General features: G+C 42.1%; 1 protein-coding gene across 2 annotated transcripts in view; it reads right to left on the bottom strand.

Annotated features, from left to right (window-relative positions):
- The window catches only part of LOC113025520 (carboxyl-terminal PDZ ligand of neuronal nitric oxide synthase protein), a 56,500-nt gene that overhangs the window by 11,261 nt on the left and 21,254 nt on the right, over positions 1-23,985 (bottom strand). For both annotated transcript variants that reach the window (XR_003272808.1, XM_026173362.1), the window contains exons 4-11: positions 14,662-14,754; positions 14,497-14,555; positions 13,087-13,195; positions 12,278-12,419; positions 11,423-11,595; positions 6,476-6,637; positions 5,351-5,555; positions 4,250-4,580 (exon numbers count right to left, since the gene is read on the bottom strand). Coding sequence is in view for 1 of the 2 variants with exons in the window: in XM_026173362.1 (XP_026029147.1) it covers positions 4,250-4,580; positions 5,351-5,555; positions 6,476-6,637; positions 11,423-11,595; positions 12,278-12,419; positions 13,087-13,195; positions 14,497-14,555; positions 14,662-14,754 (1,274 nt within the window). In the remaining variant the exon portion in view is untranslated. The remainder of the gene's footprint in view (positions 1-4,249; positions 4,581-5,350; positions 5,556-6,475; positions 6,638-11,422; positions 11,596-12,277; positions 12,420-13,086; positions 13,196-14,496; positions 14,556-14,661; positions 14,755-23,985) is intronic.

Below are 23,985 nucleotides of genomic sequence, written 5' to 3'. Positions count from 1 at the left end.
CGAAGGCACGAATGAATCTTGCTGAAAAACTGTCAAAAAACATTACAGTAACTGTTTGTGAAAAACAGCATGCAAATTCAGCGGACAGTATGGGTTCTGCCCAAATGCCTAAAACCATTATCCAGTACGCTCCCATCACATTTGTGCAATCAAATTATCAGCCGGCGAGGTCTGATAGTGCAGCTCGGAAACAGAGACCATGATGTGATGAAGCAGCAAAATGAAGAAAAGATGGAGGAGAAAGGAATATCATGAGATAGGTCAGGAAATGTGATTATGCAACATGCAGTCCTGTCGGAGAGAGTGGAAGAGAATGCAGTGTATACAGTGCAGTGTATGCCACGGGAAAGTATGACTCACTTGTGAATATAAGCTGGCTACTATATGTTTCTGTCTGAGCTCTGTGTGGGCAGGCTGCAGCTTTTAGCAGCATTGTGGCTCAAGGGATGTCAATCTTTGGTCTGTCTACCACTTTGGTCCAGGTAGAGATATCTCACTAACGTATGGATTGACTCAACATTTTGTACAAACGTCCGTGCACTCAGGAGTCTCCGCTCACTTTAGTCATCCTCTTACTCAGCTCAAAGTTGTGGCAACAAAGTGTATTTTAAGCCTACTATAACATCCTGTTTTGATCCCACTCGTGTTGTGTAAAGGTTGACTCACTACACGGCTGGCTATACACCGAACGCTATAAGCGGCAACATAAAGCACCGGGGACAGCTGGCGAGCTGAAGAACACACATATGAATTTGTAGGATAATGCGTGGTGATTTTGCATTAACAGTGCCAATAGATTCTGTCACTCTGCTTGACCAGTGCTAGATATGGGAGCAAGGGAGGGCGGGGAGGGGGGTAAAGAAGAGATGGGAGGGAGAAGATGGCACTGGAGGACCTGTCTAGTCATTCGCAGAACATAAAATTGGGCCACTCAGGCTGTAAACATTGATCCGCTGGGGAAATCCAGAAAACAAAAGCAAATGGAAGCAATAAAATTTGCTATGCAGCGGGTGGGGGAGGGCAGACACAGGAGGTGTCTCACTGCGTCAAAGGTAATGCAAAGGAGTTTGGCAAACGGGTGGGCTGGGGGGACACAATAACACAAAGGAGATGAAGTTTCCATTTTTCCACTGCCGCCCCCACCTCCCCTCTATTTTTCCTATGCTGTAGCAAATTTACAAGATCTGGCTGGGCTACATAAGCTTCATCACATCACCTAATCTAAACAGCAAAAAAGGTCAAAACTGTTTGTTGTGTATTTCTTCTGCTCAGCAGTAACCCTGACTTTCATCCCTTTTGTATGTCGTTTGTGTAAGAGCCGGGCATCAAATTTCAAGATTGCTTTTTACATAAAGATGATGTCACTCAGGAGAGGACGCTAACACAAGCCAATACAGGAGGAGGAGGATGAGGAGGAGGGTGGCAGCCAGAGAAAAGTCACTTTGGTGGTAAGTTCCTGAGCTACTTCGTCTTTTAAAATAGAAAATGTGGTGGGGCAGTGAAACAGCGGGAGCGAGAGGGCCTTGCATGCGAGCCGCACACTCCCAGAAGAATTCAATATTCGGATGGAAATGTACAGTAACAGGACGCTTCTCTTTGGAAGACGTCTGAGGTTAACCTTTGTTTTTTCTTTTGCTTATGCAAAAAAAAAAAAAAGATAGTAGCAGGGTAGAGTTTCAGGTTGTGAATGGATGTGAGTGGGGACTGGCTGGGACGAAACCACAGGCTATGAGTCTGGATAAGCACAAGCAATCTGCCAGGTCAACTTCCCATTTTCCTCCTTCACTGTTTTGAAATCATCTTAAAGATGCTCTGTAGAGCCAATTTAAGTGTGTGAATGAAAGGAAAAGGAAACTGGATAAAAAGGAAATTACTAAAAGAGTTTATCCTGACTGAGAACTCTCCTGGATCTTTTGTAGTAAAAGTTTAGAGCAGGAGGGGTTTTAAGAGCATTTAAACCTAATTAAAAAGTGATTATACACAGTAGTTCTATATATGTTTGCAAGGCATGTGTGTGTGTGTGTGTGTGTGTGTGTGTGTGTGTGTGTGTGTGTGTGTGTGTGTGTGTGTGTGTGTGTGCGTGCACAGGTATCACTGGGCGGCATGCCAGACAATTTAGATGCTGAGTCAAAGGTAAGGTAGTAAAAGCAATTCACAAGATAAAATGTGCAAGCGAGAAATGGAGCCTCGAGTAAGCCTGAAAAGCAAAACACATTAATAATGAATTATTGCAAGAAAACGATCACATTTACTGTCCTTATTCTCTCGATGTGTGGTTTAATGGCTTCTCAACATGAGTTTGTTTCATGAAACAGAAACACGAGGCCAGAGTTTAGAGCTGATGGAGTTTCGTGTGTTTCTCTTAAATCTCATTCCCTCTCATGAGCAACTCCAATCCCCTCTTTGTTTGTCTAACCCGAAACCTTCTCTCCCCCGTGTTCTGTAATCCCCTGACTGCAGTCACACTTTGATTAGCTGGAGGCGTTTTCTGCTGAGTCGAGCTGTTCCCCGCTAATAACACTGAAAGCTAGCGGATGTGTATGTCGCTGCGTAGCCTGGTTACCCCAAACACAAACTGACATAAGCAGCATGCATGGCCATTAAAGGAGCTTAACGTTCGGGGGAAATGTTCAGCAAGTTGGACGAGGATATGTGTGCTAAATGTCAATCTATACTCCTTAGTTTAACTTAACAGGAGAAACAGCTAATGCTGTTCAGTCCAAAGTTAGCAAAACCCGCCTGCTAGCGTCGTTAAAGGTTACCAATCCAATCAACTTCTTTGAAACAAAGTTCTGCTTGTTATTACTTTTCAGTTTTTTATAATACTCCACATCATTCACATTTAACTCTAGAATACTAGTATACAGAGTTAATGCTGACTGCAAGGTGACTAGGTCCTGTGGCTGCACACTAAGCCTAAATCTTCACCACTCTTCCACCGTGCTTGACAGTTGGAATGAGTTCCAATTTGGTTTGTTTTTTACCAAATGTGCCACTGTGCATTAAACCAAACACCCCTCCACCTGTCCAAAGGAGATTTTTGCAGAATTCTCAAGATTTGTTTAGGTGCAACTTTGCAAACTTAAGCCATGCTTACGCATTCTTTTTAGAGAGAAGAGGCTTTCTCTTACCAACCCTTCCAAACAAGTCATACTTTTCCAGCGTTTTTCTAATCGTACAATCATGAACTTTAACATTTAACATGCCAACTGAGGCCTGTAGAGTCTGAGATGTAGCTCTTGGGTTTTTTTGTAGTTTCTCTGAGAATTGCACAGTCTGACCTTGGGGTGAATTTGCTCCTGGGAAGGCTGGCAAGTGTGTGGAATATTTTCCACTCTTAAATAATCGTTCTCACTGTAGGATGATGGACAACTTGTGTGGAAATGGCTTTATAACCCTTCCCAGATTGATGACAGCAACAATTGCCTCTTTGAGATCAGAGCTAATGTCCTTCCTCCTCGCCATTTCGTTAACACACACACTTGCATGCTCGAGACCAGCAAAACTGCCAAAACGTTTCCTTTTAGAGAGGTGCTCACACTTGCTGATGATGAATAAATCAAATGCATTTGATTAGCAGCACCCGGCTGCTAATTACCCTCTTAACTCCTTTAGAAGCAATGAAGGTGTAGATAAATTTTTATGCACAGCATGTGCATTTGAACTTTTACTAATTAAATAACTACACAGTGCAATATGGCATCTGTAGTTGTTCATCTGAATTTTACTTTATTTTAAAAGCCACATAATTTTTGTTCTTATCTCCTGATATGTAAAACGACTGATTGACTATACAAGCCGTATTTCTCTTCTGTCATCATGGACATGGGAGATGGATGAGCAAAATCTCCACGCCCCACCACTATCTGGTGGATACATCGCTGCTGCTATTACCAACAAACAGTGCTATGTTGATCACACTGCTGTGAAGGCACAGACTCTGAACTGTTAGTGGCAGGGCTTTGCCTAGGCTAGATAGCCAAGGAATTTTCATATACCAAATTCCCCCCTCAGGCAACTGCATGTGATGTCCTCCACTCTCTGAATTCTTGTATAAAAGAATTCTCACTCTTGTGTATTTGAGGAAGTGATATGAACAATTTCCCAATGCTGGGATAAGCCAATTTGTTGTTTGTAATAGCGTTACAACAAAACAGAAATTTCTGTATGTATGTATATGTAATTGCTTCACTCCAGCCACCCAATATTGTCTTTTTCTTTACAATAAACATGAAGACAGCAGTCTTACTTTTCATCCATGCTGGCAGAGTTTCGGGATGTGAACGGGACAATCTCATTGCCGGACATCTCCTTGTCTTCCACAGCGCCATTTGCTCTGATGAAGGGGTCCAGGTCATTGTTGGCTGAGGCTGGTGGTTTGACGCCGCTCTCCATGTTAAGCAGATTGAGGTAGGACTCAGCACAGCCCACCTGGGTGGGCGACAGGGGCGAGGTTTCGAACAGCCGTGAGGGCGTGGAGGTGATGAGGTGGTCCAGGGTCTGACTGTAGTGATTCTTCAGATTTAAGGACAGGGACTTTGCTGATGCTGAAACTAAGCCACCTGATGACTGCTGGCCATCTGAGAAAAACAGAAAAAATGGGAGACAAATCAAGAAGAGGTTTAATGACACGAGTCACCTGTAACCAGCATGCAGACTTTTTAGAATAGTTTGTTAAGATTTCTAACTTTCATTATAGAAAAAGATCTGGTTGTGCACTGATCTCAGGCCAGCCGCACCTGAGGTCAGCAAGATTTTCTCTAAGCCAACACAACTAATGTAGAGACTGACAGCTCTGCCTCTAGTTAGTTTCATTCTTTTAGCTGAAAAAGAACAAAGAATAAAGGCTGTTATCATCACCTTCTCACTGAGAAGTAAGATATTGCTGAGGGGAAGTGTTTTTAATCCACTGCGCACAGTATGATTTATGCCACTGTGCGTTACACGGGAATGCGTGGGGGGGGGGGATAACACAGTATGGGGTTGATGCATGGTTCTCGATTTTAATTTTCAAGCCTGTATAAAAGCGCAGTAGTCCTTTCAACGTAAAATGTCATCTGTCGGGCTGGCAGCCACACACTCCTTTTCAGTTTGGTTAAATTTCTCCAGGCTGAATTGCTCGACAGTTTATGCTGAAATTTCATCTTCCATCACCACAAGCACAGATGACAATGCTGGCAAGCGCGGGAAATCGGTGAGTGAGCGTGGCTTGTGTCGTGACTTTCATCCACAGGCCAAAAAAAAAAAGGAGTGAGCAATCAAGACCGCAGCACATAGACAACCTGACCTGACAACAAATTACTCAAAAGGCAACATGCTGTTCTCAGCAGTCACCCCTCCAGTCGCCTACCGTGTCCATTAGCTTGCAGCTCCTGTTGCGGCTGCCCTGGGTGTGTTGCTTTCAGGGCGCGGGCCTCCAGCTCTTTCAGCTGCTGCACGAGCAGGGTCAGGTGTTGCAGCAAATCCCTGTTCTGCAGCAGCAGCTGGTGGACGCGGGCCTGAGCCTCGATACGAGCGGCGGTCTCTGCTGCCATCTGATCTTTCAGCAGCTGTACCTGGAGAGAGAACAAAGGCCGAGGTGTGTTTTGTTTGAGTGGGAACATTTCTGACCTGAGCGTGCAAAATGGAAACATAAACAGTGTTCTTATACATCGCACCCGGCATAAGCTCCAGAATTTTGCGGAGACAAATTTAGATTTACGTTACTTTCTATATTTATAATAACTAGACTGCAATGGGAAGTGCTGACATTCTGGCTGTTTGGGTCTAAGACTGACTAAGTGGTTGGTGCAGAAGACTTACTGCATTCAAATGTTTTGTTATCATCATTTGTGTGTCTATGTTTCAGCCCAGGCAGTGAGATATTAAGCTGCAATAACTGTCCTTCCATTACTGTGTCAGTTCTGCCCTCTAGTGGGACAACATTAATATGAGAAACACAGAGAAGCAGGTAATAAACTGTTTGTTGCTGTTTTCTCATTATGCAAATTCGGAATGTGCTCTGGGGTGAAGCAGAGAAAAGTCTACCTTATTTTTGTGCATTATCCATGTACGTTTCTAAATAGGCCAAAGGAAGTTTAGTCATTTTTGCCATTAGGCAAATTCACAGCATGAGCCAGGATCAACCTAAAAAGTTACTGGCAATAGCAAAAATCATTTATTTTAATTCTGAGTAATGAAATGCCATCTTCAAAGTGCCTCTAATAATCTGAAATCCTGCTGGTAGAAGACGATAATAAAAAACATAAAAGAATATTTTTTAAATGTTAGTTATTTATGAAGTGTGAATAGAGACATTTACCACTTAATATCTGACGTGCAGCTAAGTCCAGTTACAGTGAATCTCATCATAAAGCTCTGAATCTGTATTTTTATTACATGTACAGCAGAGGATTAAAAAGTATTCTGTACTTTGGGATTTTTGTGTGTGTCTAATGCTGTACACCCTGTAAGACTGTGTGTATATGATTCTTACCTGAGCAACAGCCACGTGTGTGTGCTGCTGCTGCTGCTGCAGCTGCTGCTGAAGAAGCTGCAGGTAGTGCTGTGATGCCAGCGGAGTAATAGAAGGAGAGCAAGGGCTGCTGGGAGTAATGCCTTGGGATGTCACAGTGAAGAGGGACCTTCGATCGAAGTCCTAACCCCAGACAAACAACACGGAGAGAAAAAAACACACTTATTGATGAAAACAGGCTGGCTTGGGACGAAGGTATGAGGTTCGAGCCTTCAGAACCCACGGAGCTGCTAGCTGCATGTCCTAGCTGCATAACATGACCTATTTATAGACCTTGGACAGATTAATGCAATTACCATACTAGCGGGATATAGACTTTCCTGTTCTGTCCCCAAGATCAAGATAGTCATCCACTGAGCTCCCGAGGGGCCCCTGCTGTAATGCCACTTCTATAAGCTATATGCTCATTACCATATGATTTTCTCGTTTCCTTCCATCCTGCCTCCATCTGTCCTGTAACACATTTTTAACGATTTTCCAGATGATCTCTGGTAGCATAAAAATTTCCTGGAGATATAGGGCATTCCTTAAGTAGCTTTTCACTTCCCCTCCTGCCTTGCACAGTAAGAAGGGCAGATAGGTTGTGGGTTTCTGCATCTGGGGTATTTGCAGTCATCAAAAAATGGAGGTTGTGTGTGTGTCTGTATGTGTGGTGATGGTTTCATGACAGAACATACATGTAAAACATATAAAACACAAGATTTATATGTGTATAATTACACCACTTATTATTACTAAAATGAAATGAAAAGAAAAGAAAATGCCACATCTCACCACTAGAGGGCAGGCAGAACACTGTAATGTACTTTCAAGTTCAGGCAGATTTTTATGAGAGGCAGCTCACTGGCATTACATTAAAGATGAGGTTTTAGCTCTAATGTATCAATGTATCTAATGTTGCTCTCACAGGTTCTGACACTGACACATAGCAAGTCTGCTTTACCACATTTTTAATCAACTATGAGCAACAAACTATAGTGATCATAACTTTATGAACACACCATTTTGTCCATTTTACACAAGAGCTTTCCATTTTAGTCTCTAACATCCTTGCTATTTTTGAAGTTGATGGGAATTAATAAAAACAATGTCACATGCTTCAAGCCACCACTGGGATAGGCTATGGCCGGCACCTTAGTAACCAGTAACCATCAAAATGCACAACAAAAAATACATTTTGTTTACAGTCTGTTTTTTGGCTAATTAAAATTGGAATCATCATAGTTAACACGGGACACGGGAAGTTAGCTAGCTAGAGCTAGAGCGCATCACCTTTGCTACTCTTTTGTTCAAATAGAGGCAAACAAGCAAACCAAAAAACAAGATGGCGACATAAGGCCCTGGTTTCACAGACTCAGAGGAAAAACATATCAAATGGTAAGAGGCTGATGGCAGACACTGTGAAACTGATTGCTAAAACTTTATTTGCATAGGCCTACAACCAGTCAGTGACCCATCCCCTGCCAGTAGGCAAACAGTTGCTGGAAGCTGTTGGTACTTGGTAGATGAAATTGGTTTCAAAGAGGTACAAAGTGCTGTGCTGAAAAATTCTCTGTGATATCTTTGGTTGTTTGGTAGCTGTTTGCCGCAGTTACCCATGGTTTGGATGTAAGTTTCCATGTCTACAAACACTTGCTAACTGCTCTACGAGCGGATACTGGTAAAAGTGCAACACAAACTAGAAATGGAAAACGTTGGCCTTGAAAGTAAAAGTTGGGCACAACTTTTACTCTGAAGAGGTTTGTGTCAAACAGCGTGGGTTTTACTACTGCCTGCAGACAAGCTTTCTTTCATACGAACTACAGGCAACAAAGTGTTAGCAACCACAAAGAGCTTTTTAATCCAGTGCCCCCTTTATAAGCAATTTCAAAGCAATAACCAGGAACCACTCTCAAACCAGTTGGGGAATACACATTTTTCACCAGTGACCAGAGGTTGTCAGAGGGTCCCCGACTCGTCTCTAGGCCTGTGTGACTGAGGCATAAGATGACAAACTATAAGTAAAATGGTAGTCTACAAATCAGTAGGTGATCACAGTGGCCATGTCCATCTTTTATATACAGCCTATTGGGCAACAAATGTTCACTTACTTAAGAATTCTAGTTAAGGAAGACTTTTTTAAGGTAATAACATTTTAAATGTACATTATTAGCTTAAAAAAAGTTATGAAAAAGCTTCAAACTGATGAAAATCAGTGTTAGTAGTTGTCTAACAAAAAATACACTCAAAAAAGCAAGCTGATTTAACACTTCAGATGGTGTCAGGGGCATTTCTGTTCATTTCTTTCCCACCCTTGTGGTGAGTGTTATCATCCTGGCATTCAAATACAGCCAGTCCCTTTGTCAGCTTTACTTTACGTCTTTCCTGATATCCAATATCTCTCATTATTCCTTCCCTCATCTATTTTTTTACTAGCTGCTCACTCTCTCTTATTCCCTTCTTGCTTATCTTCATGGTGCAAATGTTGGTGGACCCCTCAATGGGATTACGGTGGCGTTTCTCAGAAAATCAAAGGGAACACGCTGGGTTTTTGGGATTAAGTGTCGCCCGTACCCAGCCAGCAAAAATATTCAGGTTCCTTGCTCCTATTGCACTCTCCCTCTTTTAGTAGCATGATAACAACTGTGCTTGCCACACTTGGTCCTGGTGACAAATCCAAAAGCAAGACATCAGAACACACCAAAGCCTTTGCATCTTTTCCTCCTATTGCTCTCAAAACCATAAAGAAAGATCATTGTCAGCTTTTAATTTCACAGGGATTCAAGCTCTGCCACATGTTAAACACAATCTAACCAAAATCTATTATTTCCCACCTCATGCAAGAGTTATCAGGTTATTTTATGTCTACAATAGGCTGCCAAATAGCATCTTTTATTAGTCATGAAGATCTGCAGTCAGTGATGTGGTCAGGTACTGCAGTAGATGAGAAAGCACTATACTGTACTTACTTAGTTCAATGAGCCATTTGGCAGTGATATGCCTAGATTATAGTATCAAAACACCACTAGAGCCAAAGCAATGAATCAGAGTTGATGCCCTGCAGCTACAAAGGTAGAAGCCGTTTGATGCAAAAATGAAAGTCATCATTACAGTGTGAAAGCTCCTGCCTCACCCCTACAGCCAGTGTCAGAAATAAAACAGGAGCTTCCACATGGAAAATGTGGTGGAAATATATACTCCCGTATAAAACACGGGCATTTATAGTACAAGTTTGTGAATGTGAAACTGCAGTGTAAGGGAATTTTGCATGTCAAGTTTAATAAAAATATTGGCATAGTTAAAGAGTTAGTACTCTTTCATAGAAGTACTTGGGAAATAGTCCCTGTACTCTCCGTAAGTAAGACCTGGCTTGTGCTGCTTCTTTGTGTGATTTTTCAAAACAAACAGACTTTTTGTTATAACTGAGATTGTGCTTATGAATGATGCCAATTAAGGCAGTTTTTTTTTTTTAGCTTGTTTCTCATTGTTGCATTAAATTGAAAGGGGAATTTTTAATCAGAGTACAGCATCAAGTCGGTTAATTTGTGGGATATGGATCAGGTGAGTTAGGGGGGTGTTGATCAGTTTCAGCTGCTTTGGTGTTAATGAAATTATCGACAGAGGGGGAACAATGGGACACAAAACAGAAATGGTTTTGTATTCAATTCAATTCAATTCAATTTTATTTATATAGCGCCAAATCACAACAGCAGTCGCCTCAAGGCGCTTTATATTATTGACTGTTTTGTAGGTGGAGGCCATTGAAATGGTAGCATGAGTCTAACTCCTCCAGGATTCAACATCAACACGTGCCATTGCCAAAAGGTTTGCTGTCCCCCAGCACGGTCTCAATAGCATGGAGGAGATTCCTGGAGACAGACAATTGCTGTAGTAGAGCTGGACAGCGCTGTAGAAGGTCCTTAACCCATCAGCAGGACAGGTATCTGCTCCTTTGTGTAAGGAGTAAAAGGATGAGAACTGCCAGAGCTACAAAATGACAACCAGCATGAACGTCTCTGACCAAACAATCAGAAGTAGTATTCACGAGGGTGACCTAAGGGCCTGTCATCCTCTAGTGGGCCCTGTGTTCACTGCCTGACACCATGGAGCCCGACTGGCAGTTGTCATGAAATATCAGAAGTGGAGCTAAAACTAGTGCCCTGTGCTTTTCATAGATGGCAGCAGGTTCACCCAGAGTACATGTGACAAACATGAAAGGGTCTGGATAAGCCATGGAGAACGTTATGTTATCTGTCTGACTGGTTTGGTGGTGCGTCAGTGATGCTCTGAGGAGGCATATCCATGGAGGGATGCATACACTGCTACAAACTAAGTAACGGCACCCTGACTGTCATTAGGTATTGGGATAAAATCCTTGGATCCATCATGAGACCCTGTGTTGGTGCAATGAGTTCTGGGCTCCACCTGACAATGCTGGGCTTCATGTGGCAAAAATATGCACGTTTCTGGAGGATGAAGGAACCGATACCATCGACTGGCTCCCATGCTCATCTTACCTTACCTCCAATAAAACAACAAAAACTGCCTCTCTACAGTAATCAAATGAATGTATGCGTCCACTTATTGCAGTAGACTGTATGTGAACGAGGCTGTTCGGCTGGAATTTATTTCATTCTCTTAATGCTGGAAATGGGAAATAAACCCTTCCAGCTCTAACGTGTTGTCCAAATGTAATCGTGTGAGTTTGAAAAATAAATAAGATGCTGACATACAAAATGTTACCATAACTTCTGTGTGCAATACAGAGTAAGACTGATGGCTTTTCAGAAAGGGAAATATATCATAAAATAAAAACCTGTGTATTAGGTGAAATATCCTGAGCTTCATGAATAATAAAACAACATGTTTCTGTATGTTCATGTACCTGATATGTCAAACCTGTTCCAGCTTTGTCTTACAGTATCTTACCATGATGGTCTGTCCAGGCTTGACGACGTTGAGTTCAGCCAAGCTCTGGAGAATTTCGCTCACTGCCTTCTCACACAGAGAGCTGCCAGCTGCAGGATCTTCTCCTCCTCGCCGTCCCTCATGTTTGCTGTCCTGCTCATCTTCCCCTCGCTCTGCCCCCGTCAGTGTGCGACCTGTAGAGGAATACACAAAAATGTCCACATCTGGTACATGCTAGATGTTCTCTCACATGTCCAACTTAAAGAGTCATTTACTGAACAAGCGCCTATCAAACAAACACGGCCCAAATTTATATAACTCTATAATAATGCTATTTCAAGCACACACATCATGAATAGCTCTCTTATGTCAGATAACATTTCAGTCACTTTGAAAATTACCCTCATTACATGCAACACTGGCAATCACCCAGTTTTTTTTTTTAAAACCGTAATAATATTTTCAGTTTTCTCTTGATGTTTTTATGGAAATTTTGCACCAACTGTATATTATAGCATTCAGATCAGGTGCAATAGGGCAAGCGCGGGGTACACCCTGGACAGGTCGCCAATCTGGTGCAGGGCTAACACAGAGAGAGACAACTATTAGTACTCACCTGTAGCCCTATGGGCAATTTAGAATCATCAGTTAACCTAACTTCACTAACTGCATGTCTTGGGAGGAAGCCGGAGTGCTCTGAGATAACCCAAACACGGAGTGTCCATGGCCATTTGAGCCCAGGAACATCTTGCTGTGAGGTAACAGTGCTGCTCCATTTTAATGTCATATTTATTATAATAAATAAATAAACGTGTAGATAGTAAGCTGAATTAGAACTGACAGAAAAATTAGTAAATCTCATCATGTTGTCCTCACCGTGGCTGCTGGGCTCCTCTGTTGACTTGTCACTTTCTCCGTCAGCCTGCCCGTCAGCGTCCTGCTCGGCGTGCTGCAGGCTGAGCTTGTGGCACACCTCAAACGCCTGACCTACTGTTCGCACCATACGCATGGCCTGTGTCTGCCACAGAAAAGAGGAACATTGTGATAGAAATCAATGCTTATAGCAGAAGTACAGCATAATAAGTCAGTTACACTGATCAGCCTAATACAAGTTTTAAATATGAACTATTAGTAATTTTGACATTTTATGAATTGGACGAAAACAAAATCCCCTTTGTGGCACAATTTTCATGACTGATGTAAAAACCAGAGCAGCAGTAACTTGCAAAAAAACTGCGGACATATAAAAAGAACCTAAAATGGGGAAAAGTAAAGAAATCCTTGTCTCAAATATGCAGCTGTAATCTTTGTCCTTGAGTGCATCTGTTCTGTATTCACAGCATGCTGTGGATCTGGTAAGCCACCGAATATTAAATAAGCCACTACAAATTGAATCTTAAATCAAATTTAAAACCAAATATCGAATAACAGAGCTGATATCATCAGAATGAAATATTCTTGAATGAAACAGCAAAGTGAAAATCACAGAATACTAAACTACCAGACCTGATGTCTTCTGCACAGTGTTTTCTTTCTTCTGCCTCTAAAGGCGGCTATGCCCCTGTAACCAAGCTCTGCTGGCCCTAACTTCAAATGGCTGTAACTATCATAGTGGACATAGCGGGGACCCATAATAAGCTTTTCATGAGTCTGGTTAGAAGACGTGTGAGCCAGTCAAACTGTACCTTCTTCTTTGACTTGAAGACGTTGCATCTGAAGGAATTACTGGAGCCATCTCTTGCAATGTAGCTGAAGATCTTTAAGTCCTGGGAGTCATGTGATACGTAGAAAATCCTGAAAACACAACAGCTGATTTAAAAAAAACTCTCTTGCCTTTTAATATTAGGCATTTGTATCTAATAGCAAATAAATGAGTGGAGCCCCACTGATTTAGCAGCGCCAGGATATTTGCCTTTTGCTTATCTGCAAATAATTCAGTATTGGCGTTTATTATGGCTGAAAAAAACAGGAGAAACACCGTTCAACTACTTTGTCTATGTTGATGTTGCATAGTTTGTCCACCGGAGGGCACTTTGCAACTTCCCCACTGGCAACGTGTGTTTGGAGTGTCACAAACAATCAGCAGAGCCAGGCAGAGCATAAATAAGTTAATAAATTAATTAATAAATAACTACACATAACAACTGAAAGGGACTTTTTTTTTCTAAAAGAAAAAAATATTAGTGGCTTTAACGTGATCGCAGAACCTTGGCTTTGTTATCGGTCTTAAAATCCTATATCATGAGGGTGTGGAGCCATTAATCAAGCACAAATAATTCACCTTCTTCAGAATCAAGTAAAAGAGCAATACTGTGCTCAAAGTGCTTTTTCAAAGACACCTGCTACTGTACTACACTACTGTGGCTTATACTGTACAGACATTATGTCGTGGTTGATACTACACTACTGCCAGTGCAGTAAACTGGCACAGGTCAATGTTTCATCTGTTTCTAGCTCCTCTACTGTCAAATGTCTCCACTGGGAAGCAGGCAAACAAATTATAGCGACCTACTGCTCAAAAAGCACACTTACACACACAGAAAGGATAATTACATTGAACATCACTAAGACCCTTGGTGAGGTGTGGTTCTGCCAAATGAGATCCTCCCACAGATTTATCCATAATTTACATGAACTTGCACTCAAATCTCTGACTGCACACAAACCTTGCTCCTACTAGCATCTGATATGCAGTACAATTTTGACACGTTACAGTTAAATCGCTTGGGAGCAGGTGACATCTTCACCTTGTCAACTGGTGACTGTTTGACTAAAAAAAAATTAAACAATGACAGAAACATGCTTCACTAACTACAGTTCATGCATAAGCTGTCCCCTATGTATTATGAATGTAGGCCACTGGGCCCGCAGTAAAGGACAAAATATCCACTTAGAGGGGTACACTGTATAACCTGTAGTCTACTCAAAGCAATTACTTTGGGTAAAGCATACATCAAGATGCAGAGAGCAAAGAACAGACTGTGCTGAATATCAGGCAGCTTTATCCTCTGAGTCTATAACCGAAAAAGGGAAGATGAGATGTTATTGCTTGTTTATATATGAAGATATGAACTTGTTTCGAGGGGTGCACTGACCTGTATATTGGATCGTGCATGATCAGCATTTTGCTCTCATCCCATGTCCATTCCTTTCTCTGTGAATGAAAAGAAAGAGCTTATATCTCAGTTCTAATATTCTCGTGGTGGTGCTTCATTTCTGAATCCAGGAGAAAACGGTCATTTTGGATTCTGGTAGCTTGCCTTCTGTTTCTTCCTTAGCATCACCTTGACCCCGTCCACAGACACCACGATGCTGACCTTTTTCTTCTTGATGTTCTTGGCCTTGAATTCGTACTGGGAAAGTAAATGAAAAAAAGTAGATCGGAATATTAATCATGCATACATAAAGAGCATCTTATCTTTTCTGCAGGATAGAAATGTGACTGCTGCAGTAGTGGAGCTTTAACTAAGTAAGAATTAGACTGCACCAAAAGTACCATCAGGGTGTACACCCCACCCCTGGCGTCGTTGCCCACCTCTCAAGGTTAAATACACGTAGACATTGAGGGCCAGCAGGAGGGACCATGCGCTTACCTGCTGCTCTCTGGCAGGTAGCTCCATGCCCTCCTGGGTTTTAAATGCACCTTAGAACACACATGCATCAACACTACAATGAGCGGGTGGAGGGAGGTTTGGAGTCTTCTCTCACCCCCGTTCTCTGCGACCTGCTGGAGCGGGGGGGCTAGGAGGAGGAGTTGGCCGTCCGACTGCGGTCTGGAGTGTGGGGCCTCCCTGCTGCTGCGGAGTCGGGGCGGTCTGCCTCCCCCCACCGCAGGGAAAAGGGTAACACCACCTGGGTCTGGGTGCAGTTCCCCCTCCAGGTGAAAGGGTACCTAGACCCGGTTTGTAGAGTACGCTTGGGGAGTGTGATCGTGTGTACAGCGTCTCTTTATGTCTGTCTCCACGTTGGTTGAGTGTGGAGTAAGAGCATATGAGAGCATGAGGGTGGGAATGGATGTTTGTATATGTGTGTGCCTGTATGTCTGTGTCTATATGTCAGGTTGGGTGTCAGGCGCCACCTCTCTGGGGACATCTCAGGCCCTCCAAGGTTTGGAGGCCTATCTCCCCCTACCACCACTTCCCCTGCCAGTGGCGGACTCCCTCAGACATCGGTGCGTTGGTGGTTCTTTGTGTCCGGGGATGGGCGTCCAGGTACACACCGGCTCACTCCTTGGCGGCCGCTTATCGGGGCCTGGGGCTCGCTCGGGCCACTTCGGAGGTGGGGTGCCCCTGGCCTCTCGGCCTGGGGCTCGGTCACTCAGGCGCAGCTGGCTGCCGGCGGAGCTCACGGGCGCGTCACTGCAACTCCCCCTGGCTTCTGCTCCGCGGCTGCTGAGTGAGCCCTCATCTGGGACTCTCCTCAGCTCTTTCTGGGACAGTGGCGCGGCTGCCCCTCTGTTGGTCTTCCTTGGTCTCTTGTGTTCTGGGGGCCTCTGGATGTCTGGAGTTTTGATCTCCTCCATACCTGCTTCATGCCCTGGAGGACGGGGCTGTGGCCCCCCCACACCCTCTAGCAGATCATTACATGAAGGAACCTTTTAAAAAAACAAAAAACAAGCGCGTCCATGCTCACAGGTGTACACACGGGTGTTCACACCCACAAACTACACCCTTTTTGGCTCCTACCTCAAAGCACACTGTGTGCTGTTGATCTTATGTGCTGCACAATAATGTTTAATATTTAGTATTTACTGTCATATTCCCATATATCATTGTGATGTTGTTTATTCTATTACTCTTGTTCTCTTCTGCTTGTTTTCTTTTTTCTTTCTCAGCAGGTGACCCAGGTGATTGATATATGCATTTTTTATTTCTTTTTTTTTTTCTGCTCATTCTGTTGGTTTTTGTCTTTTGCCCTTCTCCCCCGTCCCTCTTCTCAGCTGTTTCTCTTTCCCTCTTTCTTTCTCCCCTTCTTTCCCCCAGTCAAGTCTGTCCCGTATTCAGTAAGTGAAAATAAAATAAACAATAAAAGGTGAATCAAATGGACCATTACGGCAAGGCTGGGATGGTTAATTTGGTAAAGTAAATCCGTTGGGCATCTTTCTTTGCCTTTAGACAACAATTCTGATGGCAAAAGAGCCAAACAGGACAGGCAAAAAAAAAAAAAAAAAAAAAAAAAAGAATTAGACTGCACAATAGTGAATGATCATAGAAAATAAGTCTTTTATAGCAATTTCCTAATTCCATCTGTTTGCTTGCAGATGATTATCTGAAGACACATGCAGGATGAAATCAGATACCTTTGGAAAAATGCTTAGAAACTACATTCACCAGTCACTTTTTACATACACCTGTTCAGCTGCTCATTAATGCATCTACCGAATCAGTCAATCACGTGCTCAAACCCAACACTGAACGTGATTAGAGGGATTTTGGTTGTTGTATTTCACTTAAAATTCACTCTGACATTGTGTTTCATACTTGTTATACAGTCGCATCGCACACATATACCAACAACTCCAGTTCTTCACTGCAGTGAGAGATGTCTTGCTTTGGCAGGGTGGCAGCATTAAGAGAACAATCTATCAGCATTAAAACAAAAACAGCAGTGCACTTTAATTTATCAGCATTTTTAATGGCTTGGCAGTTTGCAATAAGAATTCTGATCAAGTCCGATAAACATTTGCAGCCAAGAAAAAAAACACTTCGCCAAAGCTCTCAGAGACAGACAAAACAGCCCCTCAGCTGCAATGCAAGTCGAGTACCGTGTTATAAAGACTGTGGCCTTGCAGAGCTGAACCACATCTCTTCTTGGAACACAAACTATCCTACTAAATTAAACAACATTTAAGTACAAGGCCTTGGGTATGGGTTTGTCTCCATTCTGTTAGCTGAAAAGTACACAACAGCTGTGTCTGCACAGAGTGACTAACACATTTCCACCTCATCAGCTGGCCAGGCACTCTGCCGAGGAAGTTAGCAAGTCTGGCCTGTCGACTCAGATCAGTTATAAATAAGAAGCAACTCTTGTGAGCTACCAGCTATAATGGCTTACAGTGAGGCCGCAGGAAACATCCATCTTTCATGTCCCAAAATGCCTATATTTTGTGGACTATATTTGGTAACATATGCCTGCAATATGAGATGAAATTCAGCTGCAGAGGGGAAATGTTGAGACCTTACTATCTAGAACAGGGGTGGGCAATTCCAGGCCTCGAGGGCCGGTGTCCTGCAGGTTTTAGATCTCACCTTGGGTCAACACACCTGAATCACATGATTAGTTCATTACCAGGCCTCTGGAGAACTTCAGGACATGTTGAGGAGCTAATTTAGCCATTTAAATCAGCTGTGTTGGTTCAAGGACACATCTAAAACCTGCAGGAACACCGGCCCTCAAGGCCTGGAGTTGATTGGAGTTGAACATGATTGTGATTAGCTTAGAAAACTCAACTCAGCTCAACTTAAACAACTTCCACAGCTCCCCTTCCTCCATCTTAATATAAAAAAAGCCTTCAGCATCATTGAAGTTGCTTATCTAGTTGTACCAAAACCAAAGTACACTCATGTATCCAAATGCAGTCAGATTCATATATTTTCTTCTAAATCTCAGCAAAAAACTTGTCTGACAAAAGTAAATTTTCTATATTATATTGCAAATGTGATTATACTTCAGTTCGTTGAATGAGTAAAAAGAATGGAAGAGAAGAGAATATAAGATGTTGGCATGCAAAATAAATGTGAATAAAAGTATAGAGACAAAGAAGGGTAAGAAGCCTATAAAATGGAAGAGAGAACATAGGAGGAGAGGCGAGCAGATACAAAGAGACAACCGGAAAGGAGGTTAAGAGACAACCGTTGTTAGGTAAGGACCCCCTGGAAATTGTGACCTTTTAATTCAGCTACACAATGGTAGTAAATAGCAATTAGCTGAGCCTTATGAATTCAAGACCTAACAGATATGATTCTGAGTCACATCTGTGTTGTATTTTAACCTTATATATATTCACACTCTGAATGTCTCCAAAGACAGAGTAAATAACTGTTGTGACTCGATGAAGTCATTTTTGTCACCCGTTTCCGTGTTTTGTGATGATTTTCTCCTTGTGTCTATTTGCCCTGCTCTCTCAGCCCTGGATCCATGGTGATTAAAGTTTCAGTCTCTAATTATACAGAAAGGAGTCCTGAGAGAGCTGATTCAACAGAGAATAGGTCTTTAAAGTGGAAGAGGACAGAGAAATGCACTGCAGAAACAGAAAGAAATTCTAGTCAAGATTCAAAAAAAGAGTACCGTCACAGCCATAGCAGTGCTTTCAGCTAAATACTAGAATAGAATAGAAATATTCTTTATTGTCCCTCATTGGGGAAATTCACTTTCACGTTCCAGCAACAAAGTGACAGGCAAATGGAGCATGCAAGAAATAATAGACTCTACAGGGCAAATTCACCACATGAGAAAAAAAAACTAGCATGCATTCTTGGTGTTTACTGTCATATTTTGGCATCACAAGGCTAGTGTTTGGTCATAAACCAGAATTTAAATCATTTCTTTATTTTTTGAGAGCCACGCTGTGTAAAAAATCACTATCAGCAAGATAGTACAGACTACACTATACAACTACTATGACAATGATTAAAGCAATTTAGCTTACAAGCTAAACGTAAGTCCTGAAAGTAACAGAATTAACTTCTGAAAGATTTTTGGGGCTCCAAGACCAAACGGATTATCTGCAACAGATTTCTAATGTAAGACTGAGGAATAAAAAAAACCGAGAGCTAAAAAAAGAGGACTGTCACAGTCATAGAGGTGCTCTGAGCTAAATACTAACATGCAGCAAACTAGCATCAGAGTCATACTTTAGCATCATGAGGCTAGTGTCTGGTCATAAACCAGAAATTAAAACCTAAACAACACAACTGCTATGACAATGACTAAAATACTTTAGCTTGCGAGCTATTAGTTAATATTAATCTCTGACACTCTTCCAAGTATTTTTTGTCCTGCCTTCCTCCCTTCACCCCCAACCGGTCATGATAGCAGCCTATATAAATACTATATAAATAAAATTGAATTGAACTGAAAATTGAATTACCTAAGTACTAACACTAACTAACAGTTCCAAAGCCTAACAAAAATCTGCAACACCAATCTAATGTAAGACAGAGGAATACAAAATAGAACAAAAATATCCTCCATACATTGATCTACACTGTGAGGTCTAATAAATACCAAAACAGGAGACACGAAACTACCTTTATACTGTACTTGCACAAGGATGTGAGAACACTCACACAGCTCATTTATAATTCACAGTTTATGCCAGAATTATGGTGAAGCAAAGTGGGATTTTGCAACTTCATCCAAAGTATGAAATTTTTATATTTTCTTTGCTTAAGTGCAAAGTGTTTTGAAATATTAAGGCTTTTTAATGCACTTGCATTGTTATGGTTTTCCCGGTATTGACATCAGAACAAACAATTAAAAGCTCATGACACAAGATGCACTAAGCCGTTGCATATGTCAGCTCTGAAAACCCTCAGGATATTCCAGAGAAGAGCTTAGTTCACTTTAGCGCGCTGCTACGGATGCTGAAACTTTCTGAATTAGGTTAGAGAAATTTAGGTAACCAGATTTACAGGCTCACGTGAGAGGAATAAGATCTGAAATGTAATGAAAGGTGCATGACTAATGAAGACTGAACAGACATGCAAAGGCACATGAGCTAAAAATCTCCCTTCAAAGACTTAGGTTTTAACCATAAAACTTTAGTTGCAATGCTGACAGTGAGTGTTGCAGTACTACAGCAATGTAAAAGCTCAAGGCGAACATACTGAGAGCATTTACTTCAGACCGTTCTCAGCCTGGATGTGAGCATTTAAGCCTTCAGACTCATCAGTCTTCCCAGACAGCGTAACAAATTCCAGTCAGCGTTTCCTCTCTGCAATCTATTATGAAAGTGTCAGAAAGAATAGTGATGGAAGTTGCTATGTGCACAAAACGAGGAAGGGAAAACTCACTCTCAGTAGAACATTTCAGATCACTGTTATATTTTGTTTTGAGCTAGCTATTTTACAACAGAGAAACACAGAGGAAGATTAAACCAAAGGAGAGAGATCAATCACTTTTTATTAGGAAAGTATAAGAAGGCAAGACAAAAAAAGGTTACAGAGCATTTTCAATTTGTGAGTAATTAAATATTTAATAGCTTCAAGGCAATGAGAGCCGCAGCCAGATCAGATACTTGAGATTGTTTATCTGACAAACTGCAATGCCCTCAGAATGATACTAAAATTTTGGAAAATAGCTTTAATATGTAAGACTATCTATTCATGTGGTTTTAAGGCCTGCAATGTTAGTACACGACTTTGTCCCAGACTGAAATATCTCAGTAGCTAGTGGATGGATTACAGCAGCTTTGACATTCATGTCCAAAAGACAAATCCTGTTACCTTTCCTAATTTTCCCTCGAGCGTCACTGTGATGCTACATTTTATCACTGAAATGTCTGCTAGACTTTGACTAGCCAGGACTTTGACTGGCCTGGACAGTCAGGTGCACCTTTAGTTCAGTGTTAATGAGCAAATGTTACCATGCTACATGCTAAAAATCTCCATTAAACCATTAGATTACCTTAAATACAGATATCAGAAACATTATAATACTATAGACCCTGCTACCTAAATTAACCCTGTATGGTGATCATGGGAGAATTCAGATAGTGTTTGTATACAAGTAACGCCCATTTTCACCCTGAATGTGATCAGTAATCTTTCTATTCTTAGTATTCTTACTGTACATATATAAAGACGAAAAAGAGACAAAGATGTGACTGATATCCCTTTTTTCTTGAGAGGCTGCAGAGCAAAGAACAGAGCTCCCAGTCATTATGTGGAAGTAATTACACTGCAGATACTGTAAATAAACCTCCGGGTCCCAAATGGTACCTGCCAGCAACCTCTAAATGAAAGGCCACCGAGTCCTACAGTTAACATTACTCGATTCATGTTTCAAATTCTGGCTTCTGAGAAAATTAAAATGAGAGGTTGGAAAAGGACATTTTTCCCCCTCCTGCTTGATGTTAATGGACATTTTAAGAATGAATAAATGAGGAGGGTTTTAGGTTGGGCAAATAAAAATCATGGAATGAGAAGGGCGCACCCCCGACTCCCACTCACAACCCTTCCCCGCTTTCAGCAATCCTGAAAAGCAGTGGAATGCGAGGTGCATTGTGGGTCACTCATGCTCCCCGTTGTACCATTGAATCCATACAGGAATCCACAATAGGCCCTATAGATCGCAACCTAGCAACGGCTTCATTATAATTCCCCAGATTTGGGGAGTTCCAAGGAATTTCACTGCTTTTTTTCCTGGATTCAGGGTACAATGAGATGACTGTTGGGAGCAGAACTGAGGCAGGAAGACAGACTAGCTACTCCAACAGCTGAACATTTAACATGAAAATAAAGATTTTTTTGGAAGAGGGGTGGGAAATCAAATTACTGGGGGAAAAAAACGAAATTCAATTAAAAATGAAGAAAATGTACTTTGCTGCATGAGTTGAACAGAAAGTGGAGCTTAAATTGCTGCTGCCGGTCACTCCTGAGGCCAGACAGGGAGGACAGAGTGACTCTCACGATAGCAGAGATGCCCAGACCTCCTGGCACGTCTCATCGTTAGTCAGCAGGAATGTGTGTGTCGGTGCAATTACCCCGGAAAACGACCTTGGCCTAGATCAGAAATGGAGGGGAGTTTTATTTTTCTTTACCCCGGCGACGTTACATATCTCTCTCTATATATATAGATATATATGTGTGTTTGAGGGGACAAAATGAAGAGAAATAACGCGTGTGCTGACTGCTCTCTACTGTGTAATGATATTACTCCTGTTTGCAGCCCCCAGTGAGCAGCAGCAGTCTTTTCTCAAGAGAGAGCTGGTGTTAGCAGAAAACAGAATACTTAACGGCCTGCTAAATAGGGGCTCCTCCATGACAGCGGGCTTACGCGCAAGACGGGAGGCTGTTAAATAACTGCAGCTTTTTTTCTTCAGTAGAACATGGCACAGTGTTGATCGAAGGGCTTTGTTTACGCTGCTTCACCGTCATTTACTCTTCTTTAACCTGACCTCAGCATGTTTATTTTGGGACTTTAGTGACAATCTTCTACCAGGAATACAGGCTTCACCAGCTGGTCCCGACTCTCCACCAGCTCCATCTGGGACCTCCAGCTGTTACTTTTCTAGATAAATGGCTTTCATTACTTACACCGCAAGTCTGTTTACAGTGACTGACAGACAGAATTGACCATCACAGCTCGTGCTCGTGCATCTGTGCAGGGGGGAGAGGAAAAGAATGAAAGTCTGGGAAGCGAATACAACGGAGCGCATGGATTGATCGCCATCGTGTCGTTACGTTTGAAACGAAAGCGGCAAGGTCAAGACGAAAACCTTCCGCGGATGGTAAGCAGCGAGCGTGACGTGAGATGTGAGTACCTTTGGAGAGGATTCAACTACACTTGAGGCAGACTTGTCAGAAGAAGCAGCTAAGCCCCAGTGCGGGCCAAGGCAGGCACTCCTCGAGCGCTGGCGCCCTTGGAGTGAGAATGGGCGCACGCTTGAGTGAGTCACTGACAGGCACGGTGAAAGGACAGCCAGTCCCAGGGCGCTGACGGCAGCTACTCGGGGTTAGTCACATGGGAAGGGAGGAAATACAAAGGAACAACCTGAGCATGCCAAGCACTTGCACTCAATGAGAAACAGGCTGAAGGTGAACGAGGAGCTGAGGCTGTTATTCATGTTATTTCACAACTTAGAAAACCCTTATCTTAAAAGAGTGAGTTACACACTTCTTTGTGTTTCAGGTGCGCTTTAACACGTTGTGTAAAACAGAGGAATTAATCAGGCATGTCTTGACATCTGAAAAAATGGAAGCGAGGGCGAACTGTACCAACACGCATCTCAGTACCCAGTGCTGCATTAACCTCCTAGGACCCGAACTCTTCCACAGCATGCATTTTTAATTTCTCTTTGATATTTGTGCATATTGGAGCCCGATGAATGTAAAAACAAAGAATTACCAGATTTTTTTTTTTACCTTATTTTTGTTTTTAAGAAAAATAAGAGCCACATATGAGGATATTCGTTTAAAATTTTGATAGAACAGTAGCAGCATAATGTCCTCGTAAGTGGATATCAGGCCCTTGTAGAGCAAAATTGAGTATTTTGGTCTAAATAACCCAAAATGTGATGTCCACATATGTGGACGCAGGTCCTAGGAGGTTAAGAGACAGTGACAGTGTCTGAAACTTGTGCAGTTTTGTTAAAATTATGGAAATAATCTACATTAAATGTGATACTATGAACACTTGTTGGTGTTTTGAAGGTCATAATCAGACTTATTCCAAAGAGTGTGGGTAAAAATTATTCATTCTTTATAGTTAAACACAGTTCTCAAGGAAAGGAAATCTGGCCCTGATGATGAATCTGAACAGCTGAATCTGTTGGATAATTTTACCTGCTCGGTATGGTTGACAACAGTGATGCAAATAATAGCCCTCTGTGTCATTTATAAAGCGCACGGCTGTCTGGATAC

The sequence above is a fragment of the Astatotilapia calliptera genome, chromosome 7 (genome assembly GCF_900246225.1).
Source record: "Astatotilapia calliptera chromosome 7, fAstCal1.2, whole genome shotgun sequence".
NCBI lineage: Eukaryota > Metazoa > Chordata > Actinopteri > Cichliformes > Cichlidae > Astatotilapia > Astatotilapia calliptera.
Note: the sequence above shows the minus strand (reverse complement) of the source record. Positions and strands in the feature narration are given on the sequence as shown.